At 40.9% G+C, this 19957-nt stretch overlaps 1 protein-coding gene across 1 annotated transcript in view; it reads right to left on the reverse strand.

Annotated features, from left to right (window-relative positions):
- Nucleotides 1–841: 841 nt before the first annotated feature.
- LOC149209027 (uncharacterized) overlaps nt 842–19957 on the reverse strand; it is a 103550-nt gene continuing 84434 nt past the window's right edge. Inside the window, exon 3 of the mRNA XM_089394192.1 lies at nt 842–1235. Within this exon, the coding sequence (XP_089250318.1) occupies nt 1221–1235 (15 nt within the window). The 3' untranslated portion in view covers nt 842–1220. The remainder of the gene's footprint in view (nt 1236–19957) is intronic.

The raw sequence follows: 19957 nt of genomic DNA on the forward strand, positions 1-19957 counted from the left end.
AAAATAAAATCCCAAAAAACTTCAACTACCTACAAGCCTAATCACCTACTTCAATCTTTCAATTCTTCTATTCTCCAAGCATGACAAGCTTTGTTAGAATTCCAATAATGAGTTTGCCTAAAACTGTTAAACTAATGAACATAAAAGGTCAGTCAACGTGATGGATTATGCTCTTGAAAAAGCTAAAGAACCCACAATTCAATAACCTAAGTGGAAGGTGATATCTCTTTCTCAACTCTTTGCTAACTGATCTAGTGTCCAGTAGATCTTGGGTTCAAATCCTCAAATGTTAATGGAGACTATGGTTGTTATCTATGTGATATTAATAATAATTGCAAGTTCTACTATTCACATCGCATATCCTTATGTTGGGATCTCATTTCACATTAATACTCCTATACACGAGCAAGAGGGCATGCATATCCTTATGTTAGGATCTCTTTCCACATTAATACTCTCCTATAACAAGCAATATGGCATGCATATCCTTATGTTGGGATCTCATTCCACATTAATACTCTCCTATACACAAGCAAGATGGCATACATTCTAAGGAACCAGCAAAGTTATGTTGAATTAATGTCATGAGCATATAAATCATTTGTAGCATTATTCAAAAGCATTTGTCAAATTCTGTTATTCTCAATGCCATTGTCAAACTAATGCACAGTTTGGTCTCCTAAAGTAGTTCACCTGTAACTCGGGGCCAATTATGCACTGCTATAAAGATGTCAATTTTAGGCAATCTCATTTGGTCATTTTGCAAGTTGCAATACATTCACTTGCAATATGTCGCTCTCTTGAAAACGTACATTCCAATATGAACCTTTTTTCTTAAATATAACTTGTTTCTGTATTAGCTCTTATTATTGATTCCTATTGTATCGTTTAAGTTGAGATTTCAACATTTCCAAGATGGCCTACCAAATCCAACCAGTCGAGCTCTGAAGGCGTTGAAAAGTTCTGCCTACAATCATGCTTGTTTTAGTAACAATTGTAGGGATGCTCTCAACAAGACTTCACGTCAAGTTCTAACTTCTAACAGAGATTTAAAAATTTATGTACTGATTTTGTGGCATGTATACAAATGCAACACCAAAGTAATGAGCAGAATTACAAAATTAATCGTTTCCATTCAGTTTAGAAACAATGTCAATCAGGCACAACTGTTTGTTTTTCCATCTCTTGTAGCTTGTCCACAACCATACTATTAAATGGCATCAGTACAGTCGAACCTGCCACAATACAACGAATATCAACATGTGGAAATGTATGCAATCTTATACCCAAATTTCATTCCGTGAACAATCGAGACATTCATTATTTCTTTTGTACTATAAACTATGGTAAAAGAGTCACGCTAACTGCCAATTGACACAAGAAGAATCAATGGGCATTTTCTTAACAGAGTGAGACCTCTAACCAACTCAATTCAAGTTCAATTCAAATACCAGCCAGTTTAGGACATAAGCAGACAGACATAGAGAATGAAGTTCATTAATGTCACAAATTGGTCTATCTGTCCTTGAAACACAATGCTTCAAACAAGTTGTGGAAGAGTTGGTATGCAAACATTGCAAAGAACCTATTCAGTTTTTACGGGGACAGTTGTAAGCTAAGTCACATGATACGAAGACATGAGACACGGAGGACACGTAAATACGAGTATTTGACACAAGACACAGCGACCCCGGAAACAAGACACGAGGGATACGGTTTTTATATATATATATATATACACATACTGAAATATAGTGCCTGATCCATATTTTTTAGAAATTAGAACATCTACAGATATGAATCATGATGATATCTATTTAGTATTTAGTATTTACTTTATAGTAATTTACTAGTTAGTTTATTAATTTACTACATCAATGATGTTCACAGTTCAATGTTCATTGTTCATGTTATTAACAATTGTTCAAGCACATAAGAAACTACTAACTAGAAATTTAGAAATATCATGATTGATAAAATAAAACTAGAAATTTAGAAGAACTTGTGAACTGCAATCTCAATGTGAAGTTGTGAGCACTGCGCTCAAATTCAGTGGAATTCCTCACACTACACAACAAATTCAATTTTGGCGGTAAGCAAACTCGACTTTGGCGGCGAACAATGACAAAAAAAACCATGTCGCAGGTTTTAAATGTCACTTTTCATGGGACACGTGTCCTAAGAGCCAAAAACATTAGGACACATTTTCACCACGTCCAAAACATGTGTCTCGATTGGAGGACACGAAAAAAAAACGTTTTTGACACATTTTAGGGCATGTTTTGTGTCCGACACATGAAATACGGGACATGAGACACTAAGCGACGTGCCCTGTGACTTATAGGTGGTAAGCAATATTTCTCTGAACCCCTTGTGTGAGGAGCGAAATACAGCCATCAACAAAACCTCTCATGCATTTTCCTAGAGTTCATTGCTTCCTCTCATTTTCGCAAAACTCACATGGTTTAACTCATTAATCTTACCCCCACCAACTTCCCATAGTTGCACTCACTTCCTAAATAATATAAGAGGATCCATGAATTGAAAATCTCCAAAAGGCTCTAGAAGATCTCAACCAATCTATAGCAATAAAGGATAAACACAAGAAATACTCCCAAAAACATTCACAATATTATATTTGTTAAAACCAATTTCTGCACAATAAAACAAGGGCAAGGCCTTCAAAATACAAAAGATGGGAATGAAACCCTTAACATAAGAGGCACTAATATGATGTTAAGAAAGAGTAATTACAACATGCATAAGTGTTGATTTGGGATAGCATTGGATGTGCTCTAGCCACGAAATTTGGTGGAGAGGTTGGGGCACATGATATCTCCAATACCCAGAAAGGGTTTGGGCAGATTCTAAACAGATCAGGAGATATTAAAATAATTAATATTTTTAATGGAGTCCCTAAGTCTAAACTTGGGGAAAATAAATATTAATGTGTATTAATATGAATCTGTGTTAGAATGGTCCAAAAGACATGGATCAAGCCAGATCTAATCTTAGCCGTTGATTAGGAACTTAATCTCGGCCGTTGAGATGTCAACAAGAAAATTATAAGAGGAGGCTTGAGGGTCACTTGGAGAGCACACCAAATGAGCAGTCATTCTATTCTCTAGAACGGGGTTTGCTAAGAAAGATAGAATCAGTGATCGAGAGAGCAACTGAGGGGCATTGAGTACAGAGGAACAGAGAAGGTAGATATTGTGTCGGAAGAGCAGTGCAACAGCCAAGGAGGGTGACGTAGAGCCAGCAAGGGCTCACGCAGGGCCACGCAGAGGCAGCCAAGTGCTGCGCAGACCACCAGAGGGGCCAGCGTAGCTGACGCAGAGGCTCCCAGAGCTGACGCAGGTCCTCCTGGGGCTGACGCAGGGCCTCCTTGAGCTGACGCAGGCCAAGAAAGGCTGACACAAGGCCAGTGTGAGACAGAGAGGGGCTGACGCAGTCCAGATTGGGTAGACGCTGGGGTTGCAGGAGCAGTTTTGTGCTGAGGAGCTGTCGGAAGGGTTTTCTGGGGTTTTAGCCAAGAGATTTCTCTCAAACTGTGAGGTATAGCTGCTAAGGAAATTCTCTGTTGGGTAGGCCAGTTATGGCACCCAGATTATACTCTGATATTGCTTAATAAGAAAATCCTCAGATAGTTGCACTAGTTTTCCCGCATTGGGTTTTTCCAGGGACATTGGTCCAAAAATAATGGTGTCAAGTGGTGTGTTTGTTCTTGTTTCTTTTAGTTTTTGATCTATAATATGTTGAGCATGCACTGCTGTTTATTTTCAGTACTTAGTTTGTAAATAACTTGTTAAAGAAAAATTAACAAGTACGTAGGAATAAATCAGAAAAAGTGCATGAAGGGTTTCTAAATTAAGTAAACTTAGAAACTTCAACATGGTATTGGAGCATGATTGCAGATCATAGGAGGACTAAGAGACATCAGCTGAGCGGAGCAATAGCAGTAGAAAATAGTTGTCCCGAGGTGACAGAAGTTGTTTCTAGCAGCGCAGAAGCCAAGGAAGTGTGACGCAAAGCCAGCCAGAGCCACGCAGAAGAAGTCGGGAACTGCGCAGAGCCTCATAGAGGCCAACGTTGCTGTGCAGAGGGCCAAAGGGCTAACGCAGGGCCTCCGAGGGCTGACGCAAACCCATCTAGCGTGAGGCAGAGAAGGGTTGACACAGTTCACTGAGAGGCAGTTGTTGGGGTCTAGAAGGCTGTAGAAATATTGCAGAGTGGAGTTGATGAGGTACTGTAGTCAGAATAGTACCTGACAGAGTAGGGCCAGAGGAGTTGTTACTGATGGTTTCTAGCCAAGGAACCTGGATCAACAGTGCAGTTGCACAAGACGATCAGAGTAGGGGGCATCTCGACAAGCAACAGAAGGATTTCCAGGAGGGAATTCAGGACTCAGAGGGAGTCCAGAAGAGAACTTCTAGACGGGAAGTAAAGACTCAGAGGAGTCGAACAGAGAACTTCCAGGAGGGAAGTAGAGGAGCGTCATGGCACCTCACAAGGTAAGAGACCAGGATAGACTGGATGGAGCATCGAACTTCGTAGTCTGGAAGGCCAGAATCTTATCAGTGCTTGACAGGAATCGTGTCAAGAACTTCGCCTTGAAGGTTATAGCTATCCCAGTCAACCCCAATGATAATGACAAGTACGAGGAGGTGATGGCGAGGGCCAAGTGCATTATCCTTGACGGGGTCAAGGATCATGTGGTACCACATATAGCCGAGAAGGAAACGAAAGTTGAGATGTGGAAGGCTTTCAAGAACCTATACCAGCATACTTTTGTGCAGAGAAGAATGCTGCTCGAGAACCAGATGAGGTCATATCAGATGAAGAAGGGTCAAACGATTGACTCCTTCCTCGGAGGACTGAATGAGATCTGAGATCAGTTGACTGCTATAGGAGCGACACCGGATCAGGAGCTTATGGTGAGGACAGCCCTGAATGTTGTCTCAAAAGAGTGGGAAGTGTTTGTCCAGAGCATCCTGGGCAAAGGGACTCTCCTACCTTGGGACGAGATGTGGGCAGCTCTTCGCCAAGAAGAGATCAGATGGCAGTCAAAGACAGGAAGCAGCAGCAAACGGATCAAGGTCAAGCGGGAAGAGGAGGATGTAGCCCTAGAATCTCAGGGAAAGCAGGAGAAGCAGAAGAAGAAAGATCTCTCCAAGATCAAGTGCTTCCACTGTGGGGAGATGGGTCACTATGCGACCCAGTGCCCAAGGAAGAAGAGTAAGGGAGAGTCATCCGAGACTAAGGCATCCCCAGCACAAGTAGAGAAGGAAGTTTTGAAAGACGATGATTGTGCCATGAGTGCACAAGCGCAACTTGAGAAGAAGTGGGGAGACATCGAGCTGTAGTCAGTGGGACTACAGGTGATGAGGGGTAAGATCCTTGAGGTACCCAGTGTCTTGGATTAGACCTTGCTACGAGAGCCCCGAAGAGGAGTAGCAGGACTGGCTGATGTGGGTAGAGACGAATGTGGATGGGGCGGCAGAGAGAGATACAGTGCAGGAGTCCCGCGAGAGTGCAGAGCTAGCAAGCTGCAACAGTGTGAGAGGCACAGTTGTGTTGCACCAGTGTAGAAAGGCATGGCGAGGTGTGCAATGGTGCGAGATGCAGAGAGTTGTTGCAACGGCATAGAGGTCAGAGAGAGGGAGCACTTGTCAGCGGCAAAGGGAGCTTCAACATCAGAGGGTGTTTCTAGCCCAACAGGGAGGTCAGTTGGGAGATCAGTTACTTGCTTCTCAGTAACTAAGTTGTAGTGTAGCAGTGGGCAGCACGATGCAACATGATGAGAGGAGGTGCAGTGCAGATGCAGTGTTGGGAGGAAGGACCAGCAGCAGCACGAATGCAGAGGGAGCTGTCGTACAGATGCAGCAGTGGCAGCGACATAACCATGGGCAGTAGTACAAGAGGCAGCAGTGCAGAGGATGGTGGGCAGGAAGGCCTAGCATCAGCACAGGTACCGATGCTGGATGATCAGAGTAATACTCAGTGAGAAGTATTGCTAAAGCATAGTCCTCGCTAAGAGGGAGTGTTGATTTGGGGTAGCATCGGATGTGCTCTAACCACGAAATTTGGTGGAGAGGTTGCGGCACATGATATCTCCAATACCTAGAAAGGGTTTGGGCAGATTCTAAACAGATCAGGAGATATTAAAATAACTAATATTTTTAATGGAGTCCCTAAGTCTAAACTTAAGGAAAATAAAATATTAATGTGTATTAATATGAATCTGTGTTAAGGTGGTCCAAAAGACATGGATCAAGCCAGATCTAATCTTAGCCGTTAATTAGGGACTTAATCAGCCGTTGAGATGTCAACAGGAAAAGCATAATAGGAGGCTTGAGGGTCACTTGGAGAGCACATCAAATGATCAGTCATTCTATTCTTTAGAGCGGGGTTTGTTAAGAGAGATAGAATCAGTGATTGGGAGAGCAGTTGAGGGCCAATAAGTACAGAGGAACATAGAAGGCAGAGGAGATAGAATCAGTGATTGGGAGAGCAGTTGAGGGCCAATAAGTACAGAGGAACAGAGAAGGCAGAGATTGTGTCGGGAGAGCAGCGCAGCAGCCAAAGAGGGTGACGCAGAGCTAGCAAGGGCTCACGTAGAGGTAGCCAAGTGCTGCGCAGACCACCAGAGGGGCCAGCGTAGCTGAGGCAGAGGCTCCCAGAGTTGACGCAAGGCCTCCTGGGGCTGACGCAAGCCAAGAAAGGCTAATGCAAGGCCAGTGTGAGACAAAAAGGGGTTGACACAGTCCAGATTGGGCAGAGGCTGGGGTTGCCGGAGCAGTTTTGTGCTAAGGAGCTACCGGAAGGGTTTTCTGGGGTTTCAGCCAGGAGATTTCTCTCAAACTGTGAGGTATAGTTGCTAAGGAAATTCTCTATTGGGTAGGCCAGTCACGGCACCCAGATTGTACTTTGATATTGCTTAATTAGAAAACCCTCAGATAGCTGCACCGGTTTTCCCGCATTGGGTTTTTCTGAGGACATTGGTCCAAAAACAATGGTGTCAAGTGGTGTGTTCGTTCTTGTTTCTTTTAGTTGTTGATCTGTAATATGTTGAGCATGCACTGGTGTTTATTTTCAGTATTTACTTTGTAAATAATTTGTTAAAGAAAAATTAACAAGTAGGTAGGACTAAATCAGAAAAGTGCATGAAGGGTTTCTAAATTAAGTAAACTTAGAAACTTCAACAATAAGTGTCAACAAGAATCAAATAACTAAACTAAACAAGCATTCAATAAATAAGCATGCTCAAAAAGGAACACATAAAAAGGCCACACAATGGGACTGCAATCTTGTAGTGAAAACCTTGCAAAAAAAATAGATTGATTTTTACTCTCAAAGCGAGCATAAATGAAAGATGAACAACATTTTATTATCATCATTAACATCCCACATAAATTTTATATGAAGAGAAGTATGATATTTTCTAATGATTTTGACCTCATTCATTTAACATAATTTATAAAAAATAAATTGCATAAATGACATCCAATAGCTAACTTAGCATGCCTCCACACCTGAGTTGCACAAAATGTGGAAAAGTCTAGAAGTTTCCAAAATGGAAATTCCTGAAAATGTGACCTCCCCAAAATGGAAATGTCGGATACTATATACATACATACAGATAGATAGATAACTATTTCACATATAGCACATTTTCTTGCAAAAAAAAAATGATACACATAAATGACATTTTAGAAGGAAAATCATGTCTATATTAACTCCGGTAGATGATTACGTGATGGAAAATCCAAATTAACCTTTATAGATGAGACTATACATCCAAGATTCCAAAATAATCCTTTATACATGGGGCTATACATGCAAAATCAATCTTTATACATGAGTAAAGACAAGTTTAATTACATATCCTAGTAATTCTTTGTCATGTCCCCATTTTTGATTTTCCACATTAGAGACAATTTCGAAAAGAGGGGACATTTTCAGCTTTGGGATTTAGAAGAAAAAGGGGAAATTGCAGCTATAGTGGAATGTGGGGGCCACAAGAAAAAGAAATTCGACCCAAGGAGGGAATTCGTACTCTTGGAGGTCAGAGAAAAGAGAAGGAACTACGAATTAGGGGAGAAAGAGAGCGAGTGTGGGGGGCACAAGGGGATAAGAGGCCAACAAATTATAAATAGAGCTTGAGGGCCTCACTTTTGACATCTTTGGTCATTTTACAATTCAACACTAGTTCTCTTGAGCTACTTAGCCAAGACAACCCGTGTTGTTTAACACAAGGAATTTCCGAGCAGGAATTTCAGCCTCATTTTGGAGAACTTCGAGTGTCTCCCTAGTGAAGCAATTTGGAGAGCTCAATTCAGAGCTTCCATTGGACATCATTGCAGGAGTTTACTCAATAGTGCACATTTCTTGGGCGCAGAGGTATTTTCGTGGAGCACATTGTGGGAGCAAGTGTGGGTTAGAGGCTTTGGGCTTTTGCAGGGAATTCTCTTATTGTTAGACTGGAGTTTGGATAGTGATTTGCCGGGTTGGATTGGAGGCTATTACCTAAGTCGATTTTTTTATCTTTTGATAGGGGCACAAAAACTATCAACCAAGTGTTGCACAGGCGTTTAGAGAATTGGAGCCGAGAGAGATAAGGGTTGGAAATAGGAGGTATTTCTCAGTGGAGAATTTAGCCAGAGTTGGGAGAAATTTTTCGTGGTGGATTTGGGCATAATTCAGTGGTATCAATACTGTGGGGCATTTTCTGGACAAATTGGGCAATTCGCACTTCTTGGGGGTGGTACCGGAGGTCAATGGATTCAGCCCAAACTCTTTCTGTGTTTTTGTGGGTTTATTGAGAGGAGTCTCCAGCTAATTTTACAAAAAAAATGGGCGATATTCGGGCCTGAAATCCTCATTCGTATAGCAGAGTGTATTGCTCGTTAGCTGGTAAATTTGCATCACTTTGTGGGTTCAGTTTCATCTTGGAGTTGGGCCAAACCCTTTCTAGGTATTTTTGGGGGTTTGGAGGGGAGTCTGTGGCTGCAATGTCAAGGTGATCCAAGCATTCTTCAGAGTAGAATTTTTATTCCCATTATAGCAGCAACAACAGTAATTTTCTTGGTAGCACATAGTACTAGTTTGGGCCAATATTTCCTCCGAATCAGAGTTGTATCACCTAGGGTTTGCATAGCTTGCATAGCAAGCCCAGGTTCCATTGTTCTCACACTTGTACTCAGATTTTCCCCATATTAATAAAATGGCTCAAATTTTATGCTTCTATTTACTAGTGTTCTAGATTGGGTACTTTGATTTCATATTTTGCCTACTATTCTTAGCACATGTTTGGATATTACTGTTAATTTTTCCATTAGGAATATTACAGTGGTATCAAAGCATGATTTTGGCCAGCTGTGGGTCTAGATCATGGTAATGCCAAGTTGTTATTATTGGGCTAAAATTCTAGAGGCTGAAACACTAGTCCAACATTATTCTTCCGATTGAACTTGTGCCCAAAATGTCTCAGCAGGAGAAACTCCTTGAGAAATTTGAAAATTATAATAGGAATCTCACAAGACTGGTGGAGTTGTTCGGAGAATGGGCATCAACAAGGGCAGCAAGAAGGAAAAGCAGTTGTAGACCTGCAGGTGAAGAAAATGAGGTTGAGCATGAGATTGCTTAGGAGGCAGATGACACTAGTGGGTGTGAGGAGGATATAGGTCGACCTAGTGTGACTTCAGAGTCACCACTAGAGGAGAGCACCTTGGTGGCACAGGTTGAGGCATCGATAGAGAGAGTGGAGCACGCAGTCATAGGACCATCCATTGACGAGATGTCACTTAGCACAAGGGTGTCCATTGTTGATAAGGTTCCATCCATCGTTGAGGTATCTAGGGTCGTGTCTAAGTTTTCAGGTGATAACAGCCCCCAACAGATTGAAGAGGTGCCAAGAGACATATCCATAATTGATGGGGTGTCAGGAGACACAAAGATGCCCACCATTAATGAGGAGCCATTCGTGGGGACTCATATGCCTATCTCTTTTCTACATCACTTACAGGCACAAATGATTTGCATGTTGTCCTTTGACACTCTGGGCACGAGCAGCACAATGAGGGGAGCTCACTTGAGATATTTGGGTTGGACTCAGTGCACCAAAGGAGAGACTTCTTAGCAGTGGCATTGGGTCGGGGCACAAGCTGACAGGTATCAGTTTGGGGAGTGCATCGTTTGCTACGGAGGTAGCATATGTTCCACCCTTGAGTTCACACTTAAGCGAATGCATGACACATTTTGGGCGAGGCACTCCTAGGTGTCATAGGAGCATATACAGCAGGTGGTTGACCTTTCTTACAAGCGAATGTTTAGTCTCCGGGCAAAATTGGGGTGCGCTTCTAGGAGATAGGATAGTAGATCCCATGGTGTGGTATGGCAGGCGCCAGGCAACTTTGCATGCACTAGATTGATTGATGACGTGTGGAATTTATATATCGATTGCATGCAGGGAACTGAGTTGTGGAGCAGGTGGATTCTAGTAGCCATTAGGACTACATCACAGCAGATTTGGTTATGGGATCCAGGGATTCAGTTGGCTGATAGGTCACTCCATTTCATGAGGTGTGGGTCTATAGCAGAGGGTGATCTAGCTCACTTTGGGGTTGACACATGGGGGATCGTTGAGGCCTCCATTGTATGGCGAGGCAGGTTTTTCCAGTTGCAGCCCAGGATCGGGATTAGCAATGGATGGGTAGATATTGACATCATAGAGATACCTGGGCAGGATGAGCTTGGCCTTTGTCAATATTTCGTCATCAAGTTTCAGGGGAGGAGGACATAGTGTGCACACAATGGGCAATATGTTAAGAGTCTAAATGGCACAGTGACAACATGGTGGCACCCTTCTGAGACTAACATGGGACCGGGGGATCATAGTACTTGACAGCTCAACGACCTTTAGGGATGAGTTGGCTACTACAATGGGAGATCACTCAGATCTTCTGTTGGGCTTTAGTGACTTGTTGATGGCATGGGGAACTTCATCAACATGGCAAGTTGATCAACAAGAGGATATCAGGAGGAGCTCATGTGGAAGAGACTTCACCCACAAGGATAGGGTTGTATCTTTAGGAGTTTACTCTCGGTGTGCATGAGGCGGACTACTCGACAGGACAACGTCATGGGGAGTTCGATAGAGTCCTACATTATCATGATGATCTACTTATTGATAGTATGCAGAGGGCTTCTACCTAGCTGGACAATGAGTGGAGCAAGGGTTGCTTCACATTGATCAGGATGGCTTGGGATTCTCGTATTAGGAGATTCCTTCATCACAAGATAGTGCAGAGATAGGGGATGACTCAATAGCACATTTGGGACCCTGGTATATTTAGCGGTGACACTGGTAATTAGCAGTTAGAGAGGGCGCTTGTTCAGGCATTGCTTGATTGTTCAGGGATTGCTTGAAGACAAGCAATTTTTGGCAAGGAGGACTGTCATGTCCCCAATTTTGATTTTCCGCATTAGAGACAATTTTGGAAAGAGGGGACATTTCTGGCTTTGGGATTTAGGAGAAAAAGGGAAAATTGCAGCTCTAGTGGAATGTGGGGGCCACAAGAAAGAGAAATTTGACCCAAGGAGGGAACTCGCACTCTTGGAGGAGAGAGAAAAGAGAAGGAAGTGCGAATTAGGGGAGAGAGAGAGTGGGGACCACAAGGGGAGAAGAGGCCAACAAATTATAAATAGAGCTTGAGGGCCTCACTTTTGGCATCTTTGGTCATTTTACAATTCAACTCTAGTTCTCTTGAGCTACTTAGCCAAGACAACTCGTGTTGTTTAGTACAAGGAATTTTCGAGCGCGAATTCCACCCTCATTCCGGAGAACTTCGAGTGTCTCCCAAGTGAGGCAATTTGGGGAGCTCAATTCAGAGCTTCCATTGGAAATTTGCAGGAGTTTCCTCAGCAGTGCACATTTCTCAAGAGCAAAGATATTTTCATGGAGCACATTGTGCAAGAAAGCATGGGTTAGAGGCTCCAAGTTTTTGTAGGGAATTCTCTTATTGTTAGACTAGAGTTTGGATAGTGATTTGTCAGGCTGGATTGGAGGCTATTACCTAGGTCGATTTTTCTATCTTTTGACAGGGGCGCAGAAGCTATTGACCAAGTGTTGCGCAGGGGTTTAGAGAAGTGGATTTGGAAGAGATACAGGGTGAAAATAAGAGGTATTTCTCAGTGAAGAATTTAGCCAGAGTTGGGAGAAATTTTCCATGGTGGATTTGGGCATAATTCAATAGTGTCAATTTTGTGGGGCGTTTTCCAAATAGATTGGGCAATTTTCTCTTGTTGGGGGTCACCGGGGGTCAGTATATTCAGCCCAAACCCTTTCTGGGCTTTTGTGTGGTTATTAAGAGGAGTGTCCAACTAATTTTACAGAATTATTCGGACAATGTTCAGGCTTAAAATCCTTGTTCATATAGCTAGGCGTATTGCTAGTTAGCTAGTAAATTTGCATCACTTTATGGGTTCAGTTTCGGCTTGGAGTTGGGCCAAACCATTTCCAGGTATTTTTGGGGGTTTGGAGGGGAGTCTGTGGCTGCAATTTTAGGGTGATCCAGGCGTTTCTTCAAAGCATAAGCTTCAGTCCCATTCTAGCAGCAACAATAGGAATTTTATGGGCAACGCACAAGACCAGTTTGGGCCAGTATTTCCTCTGGATCATAATTGTATCACTCGAGGTTTGCATAGCTTGCATAGCAAGCCCATATTCCATTGTTCTCACACCAGATTTTCCCCATATTAATAAAATGGCTCAGATTTTATGCTTCTATTTACTAGTGTTCTAGATCAGGTTCTTTGATTTCATATTTTGCCTGTTGTTGTTAGCACATGTTTGGATATTACTGTTAATTTTTCCATTGGGAATATTGCATTTTCATCCTCATCCTCGTCAACAAAAATAGAACAAGGTGCTTTTTCAATGGAACTAGAGCGCGGATTGATTAGTGATAAATTAGTTTATGGAGTGATTAGAGAGAAATTTTAGTGGTAAATTAAAAAAATTGCCATAGAAGGGTCCCACACCCTTCTTAGGTGCTTGAATAAACTCGTGCAAGCAAAAACAACTATGGAATCAAGGCAGATTTGGGCCTACACCCCACAGAAACATTATGGCGTCGTTTCCAAATTAAGCAACACCATACATGTGTTTCGGCGACATTTTAGCATTTTCAGGTGTTTTTGGTATGCGTACGCCAGGTTGGGGACCGTTTCCTGCAACATAGCTCCACACCATGCAATCCGACATGATCTTCCAAAGAGAAGACACTAGAAGCCCAAAAGGGAAGGCTGAGTCACAACACCACGTGACAAACCCCAATTGATCTTCCCTTTCAAGGGTAATACTATGTATTGAGCCCAATCTCTTTAGAATAAGAAAATGAAATAACAATTTTCGACTTAAGATGTAATCATGTGATGAGTCATTCATGTTAATTTTGCAGCTCAGTGACAGGTTCCAACCATGGGACGAGATTCCTCTTTTCGAGAGGACCAATTTTGACTATTGAAGCACTCAATTTGGACAAGGGAATGTGTATTTTTGAATTAAGCCCCACATGTGCATATTTGATTAGGCCGGCCCAAAAGATAAATCGGACACTCATGGATGGCTATAAATACAAGTCAAGTGACCCTCATTTGAATATCATCATGAAGCAATCTTGTATTCTCTTCTTTAGTTTTGGCTCGCACAGGTCTAAGGCAGTTCGTGAAGATTAGCTCACACACGTCCGAAATTGCAGGGTCCGAAGCTCGCACACGCGTCTAGGGTTTTGGGTCACAATTGCAAGCTTGTAACTAGCAATTTTCAGCTACAGCCGCAAGCACGCAAACTCATGCATGCGATTGGCAAGTTTCAATTGCATGCACATCACTCTCTGCTTGCGGTTGGGACCTAGGGTTTGGTTTTATCAGTTGACCGCAAATTTTGCTCATTGACCGTAGACAGTGACAATTGATTACAAGTTTCTGAAACAAGGTTTTGAATATTAGCATTTTTGGGTTCACCTCATGTTGTTGTTTAGTCGATTTTTGTTGAATAGAATAATGATTGAAGATATGGATCAATGTACTCCCTTTTGCTGAATCATTCAATGACAATCTAATAAAGAGGAATTTGAAAGGGTTTTCCCCATAGTGGATTTTGCCCTGGTCTCCAATAAATCCCTATGTCTTTATGTGTGAATGTTTTTCTTCTATTGTTCCTTTATATTCCGCTACATTGATGATGATGTTGTTCTTTCTATATAATTGCATATGCTGTTGAATAATGTTGTTGCAGAAATTTGCAAGAAATTTGCTACTGCGAATGAAATTGAACTGAAATCAAGAGACAGTTTTCTTCTACTATTATGCAGAGAGGAAAACACACGATAGAAACACATGCAATAGCATGCAACCATCAAAACACAAGGAACACAATGATTTTACAGGGGAACCTAACTGGAAAAAACCCCTCCGTTGCTTTGCATTAATCCAGATGAGAAAGAGAAACAATTACATTGTCTTGCTTCAACTTTGAAACACATGCTGCACTGTAATTTTGATCTCCTGCTTCCTGACTTGCTCTGGCCAACACTTAGCCAAATCAATCCTTAGCCAACCTCCTATTTCCTTGTGCAATCCTAAAGGAATTAAGCTCCTCAAAAATATGGAAATTCCCTATTTCCTTGTGCAATCCTAAAGGAATTAAGCTCCTCAAAAATATGGAAATATCCTATTTCCTTGCGCAAATCCAAGGGGAATTGATCACTTACTCAATGCAAAATCATTGTACACTCAACAGTATACAATTATAAATAAAAATGTGCATTTTCCATCCACTCAACTAGGCAATTCAAATTCCATGCATGACTGGGTCTATTTTTAGTTGATTAACTAGTTAATTGAGAGAACGGTGAGTTAACAACAATCATAACTACTCAACTGACTCAACTAATGACCAAAGCTCAATTAACTAAGCTCAACTGAAAATAACTAAACTAGATTGCTAGATCTTGGTAATCAACTCATGCACAACTCTACTCTTAGCCTACAAACTCGAATTTACTAATTTAACTAGTAGATAAGGCCATCTAACTCTAGCTAACTGCAATCCAAGTCATACTACTAATGTGGAAAATCAAATTTTCTCCATTTGACTAAGGCACTAGTCAAATGAAGCATTTTCTTGCTACAATTTCAACACTCCCTCTTAGAAAGAAAATGGTTATGCACAACCCCAATCCTGCTATTATAGGAATGTACGGTAACAAGACTCCCTCTCACTATTGTTGTTGCTACTGCAACAATTGCAACTGAGAAGCATCTGAAATATTGAATCAATTGTCTCTGAGCATCTGAATACTACTAGTCTCTGCACTATTGTTGATTCTTGAATTTCCACGATCATGGGATCTAATGTAGAATCTTAAAATCTTTGACGCTACCAAACCAAGAATCTCAACAAAGCTACTTTGCACAACGGAATATAAATAGCAGTAAATCACACATGCACAAGTATAGACAACTTTTTACAAAATATTGTACAAATATGTACAACAACCCAATCTTCGTTATATTAAACCAACTGAGTAATACAACATTTTAGGGCTCCCATACAAGGGACAATGGCCCTTAATTATCCACAAGTACAAGAATACAAGATACAATGGCAATCTCGCTACAAGCTCAACATCTATGTTGTATCTCATCATGTTGGTCCTTTGCTCCCGATCTGCTCTTTAGCTGCCCCTTGGTCCAAAGGACAACACAGAGTCTCCAGGAGGGCTGCAACCTATCACTGCTACAAGTCACTTCTGCTACAATGAACATGGGCTGATCCAATCTTCTCCTCTATGTTGGCCAATACCTGAGCTCCAATCTACCAATCTAGCAATCCACTAGTCCATCAATGTACTACACATTAGGCTTCAATCTTCACCCAACCTTCAGCTGTCAAGTTCTCTTAATGACTGCTTGTCAAGGGCTACTTTGGGCTACCAACACGTCACCCTCCACCAATTCAATGGCACCCAATCCGATCACTGTAGGATTTGCTCCTAGAAGAGGCTTTCAACCACCAAATCAAGCCTCACAATTGGCTCCCATCCCACAAGCCGCAACAAAACTTCATTCAAACTGATCTAAGTCTAGACCCAACACAAGGCAAAAACTCAGTCAAACATGTTGGAAAATCAGAAAGGCAGAAAGGTTTTCTTTATAGTGATAATTACTTATGATATTCTTATGTTCTTATTAACTTACTTATGTTCTTCTTTTATCCTTAGTTCATCAAGCAATTACCAAAACCATAACACGAAGATCAAAGACACCAGATGTAGGCGGACAGCCAGGGCAAAACCCATATCTAGGGGAAAACCTAGTCAACAACTCTTCCTTTATTAGTTTCATGAGATGATCCAAGAATTCTTGACCTAGACACAAACTTCCTCCAATCACCAAGTCAGGTCTTCCCTTCTTCTGCAGATAATGTCTTTCTAGCAACAACTTCGACCTAGAACTTTAACCTTGCAGTAACAGAACATTGACCTAGAAGCAGCAGAAACTTCAACCTTGATGCAGCAACAACTTCGACCCAGAAACTTCGACCTAATAGTAGCAGCAACTTCGACCTAATAGTAACAACAACTTCAACCCAGAAACTTCGACCTAGTAGCAGCAACAAAACTTCGACCTAGAAGCAGCACTTCGACCTTCCAGCAAATAGCCCAGTAAATTCACACGTGTGTGAGAGATGTCCCAGAAAACTTTGATCTAGCAATCCTTCTCCTTCTCATGCAATTTCGTACACTTCTACTTTTCTGCTTGTATATCAAACTTGTGAGTGATTCTCAAATGAGTCAAATTGCACTTCTATATATACCTTTTTCTGTGGGTCGAATTACCCTCATGTAAGCTGACTAGATCAAGTAAGGGCCGACTTGGTGTGGAGGTGACAAATGACTTATTTTACTCAATAAAAATTATTTTTACATGATTCAAAAGCCCAAGAAGGGTCTCATTAAATGGACAATGACTCTAATGACCTAATATAAAACCTAGAAGTCCTCAATGTGGACTTTGACTTAAAATATTATGACCCAAGCATGAAACCCATGCTTTAATAAGTGATAATAATAATAATAAGAATAATTTATTTTTCTTTCTTTTGATAAATACATTTCATTATGACTCAAATACAATTATGAAGGCCGAACCTAGTTACATTCTTCAACTCTCCCTCTTAACTAGGGAGGTATTCATATATATACAAATACATGGAAGATCTCAAAACACATGAACCATGAAAAGTTTAGGCACACGTGGTGCCACGGACTAGATTCTTGACTAAGGCAATCTATCCAAGTGGGAATAAGATGGACTAAATCTTTCAGCCTCTCTAAGCACCATCGGGCTTACTTACTAACCATCAACCCAGAGAACTAGGTGCATAATGCAAGGTCAGAGCTCTATGACCAACACCACCTTCCCCACTTCGGAAACTAGACATCAACACATATGTCGGCCAGATGTCCTCCTAGGCAATGTGTATTAAACACAAAGCCTCAACACATCAAATCTCTCCCGATCAAACAAATCGATAACATCAAGCATGCTTCCAAAACTTTGAGAGATTTACCTGAACAATCACAACCCCAATCAGTAACAACCTTTCAAATATAAGTAAACACAAACCATCAGGGTCTTCAGACATCTTGATGTTGCTTCACAATTTATCACTTAGAGGCTTTCCCAAACAAATCTTAACGAAGTTTCCTCAATCATAAAACTTCCTTTCCTACTTCACATGCAACAACATATTCTACAACCGGATCCAGCTTTTCTTCTTTCAGCAACACCTCAATATACATTCTCCAATTTCTTCTTCAAGGTATCCATCATGAGTGATTCATGACTATAATATGCCCTTACTCTTAACTTGGGAGATATACCCTTTCTTTTATCCAAGCTCCCTCTTAACTTAGGGAGATCAACTTCTTTTCCATAGCATCGGAGAATGGCTTCATCCCCTTTTATCAAAGTCATCTTGAGCATCATCATTCATATAACTTCCTTCATCATGCTTAGCAATCAAATCAACTTTACTTATGGATATCTTCAACATCTTGAAGATTATGTACCTATACAACTCAAATAGCAAGTACAACCAAATGCATATATAAAAGCATGAATTTAATTATATGGTAATCATGGAAGTATTAGACTTTAGACATCAAATACCTAAACTTAGTTAAGCTCATAATCAGCAGGAGACACGTACTTTTAAACCTTAACTTCTTGCTCGTGTTAGGTTATAACCCCTAGATCACATCCATAACTCAATCAAGATATTAGTCTCATTATATCTAGGGCATCAATATTTCTTCCAGAGAAATGACATACTCTACTATAATATATTGCAAACCCTAGAAGCAATTCAAACAAATATAGTTCTTCAATGCATCTAACAAATTTAGAAATCATATGTTAGACTTCTACTAGGATTTAATGAAAACCCTAGGTTCCATACACTAAGCTTCAATCACAACACAATCTAAGGTTTCAACAATAAGACCAACGTTTTTGTAAACCCTAGATTGTATCATCATAATGGAAACAATATCACCATATCCTAGAATATCAAACTTCTACTAGGGCTTAGTTACAAACCCTAGAATTTACATAATATCAACAATTAGGTTAGCACATATAAATATCTAGGATTTCATGCACAAGCATATCAATATCCACAAGTAAGCCGAAGACACAAATATCAATACATTTAAAGTCAGACATATAACAATCTTGATTGGGCTAAGGTTTTGATCAGATGGACAAATATACACCTAGGGTTTCATTCCTAGGAGCTTACTCTACATATTATAAGGGTTTTTCTCATAAAACCCTAATTTATCAGAACCTCAAGGTCTAGGAATACATTACCATCCAACCCTAAAAGACTAGGGTTTCCATAACAATACTAAAACTCCAAACATTACCATCATAACCCCAAACATCATAAGAAAAGTATTTTCTATATTTCATCAGTAACCCTAAGTGGATTAGGGTTTTTCATATTAGCATTGGCATACAATTAGGTTAGGGTTTTACAGAGAACCTTTTAGGGTTCCACAAACATGATGATTTAATGAGGGTAGATTTAATCTAATGATTAATCACCCAAACAAGAATCTCTATGATGCAAAGGTCCTAGGCATAACACTTGTTAGCTAAGTCACAGGACACGTCCCCTAGGGTCCCGTGTCTCGTATTTTGCGTATTGGACACGAAAACGGCCCAAATACGTGTCCAATACGATTTTTGACGTTTTCTAAAAATAGAATACGTATTCTACGTTTTCCCTTCGTGTCATGAATTTCGAATACGCGTATTCGGTACATCGAATACCGTTGCACTAACGTATTTCGATTTTTGAATACGTATTGGAAAAAAATGCGGTTTATAACGTCAACGTCGGTCTATTCTGGGGTTTTTTTCGGTTGTTTGGAGCCCACTGGCAGGGTTTTTATACTTACATTATTCTGTAACAGTAACAAGCAGTTACGCAGTACTTCTGGAGTTTTGATTTCTAGTGTCTGCTCAAGGCTCCGATAAAGGGTTTCCTGACTTTCCTCTTACCATACGAAGACTGATTTTTGTATTTTACAAACAAGTATAGGCTATAGCCTATAGCTAAACAATGAGGGTAACTTTAGATTCAACGTCGCTGTTTATACAGTTTCCCCACTTCACCGTTACAGTCCCATATGAGATTCAGATATCTGTGGCTACAAGAGACAAATCTCCATTCGTTGGATTCTGAAGGACAGCAAGGCTATCTTAAAGGCCAGTGAAGAAGTAATTCACCTTTGTGGATTGTTTGAGCATGAAAAAGAGGCCCTCGGTTCACTAGGGTGAGGGCTAGTTGAGTAATCAAAGTCTTTATTCCATACAA

This window comes from Pinus tabuliformis, chromosome 1_2 (genome assembly GCF_031772625.1).
Source record: "Pinus tabuliformis cultivar Carrire ecotype Pingquan chromosome 1_2, CPIR1, whole genome shotgun sequence".
NCBI classification, from domain to species: Eukaryota; Viridiplantae; Streptophyta; class Pinopsida; order Pinales; family Pinaceae; genus Pinus; species Pinus tabuliformis.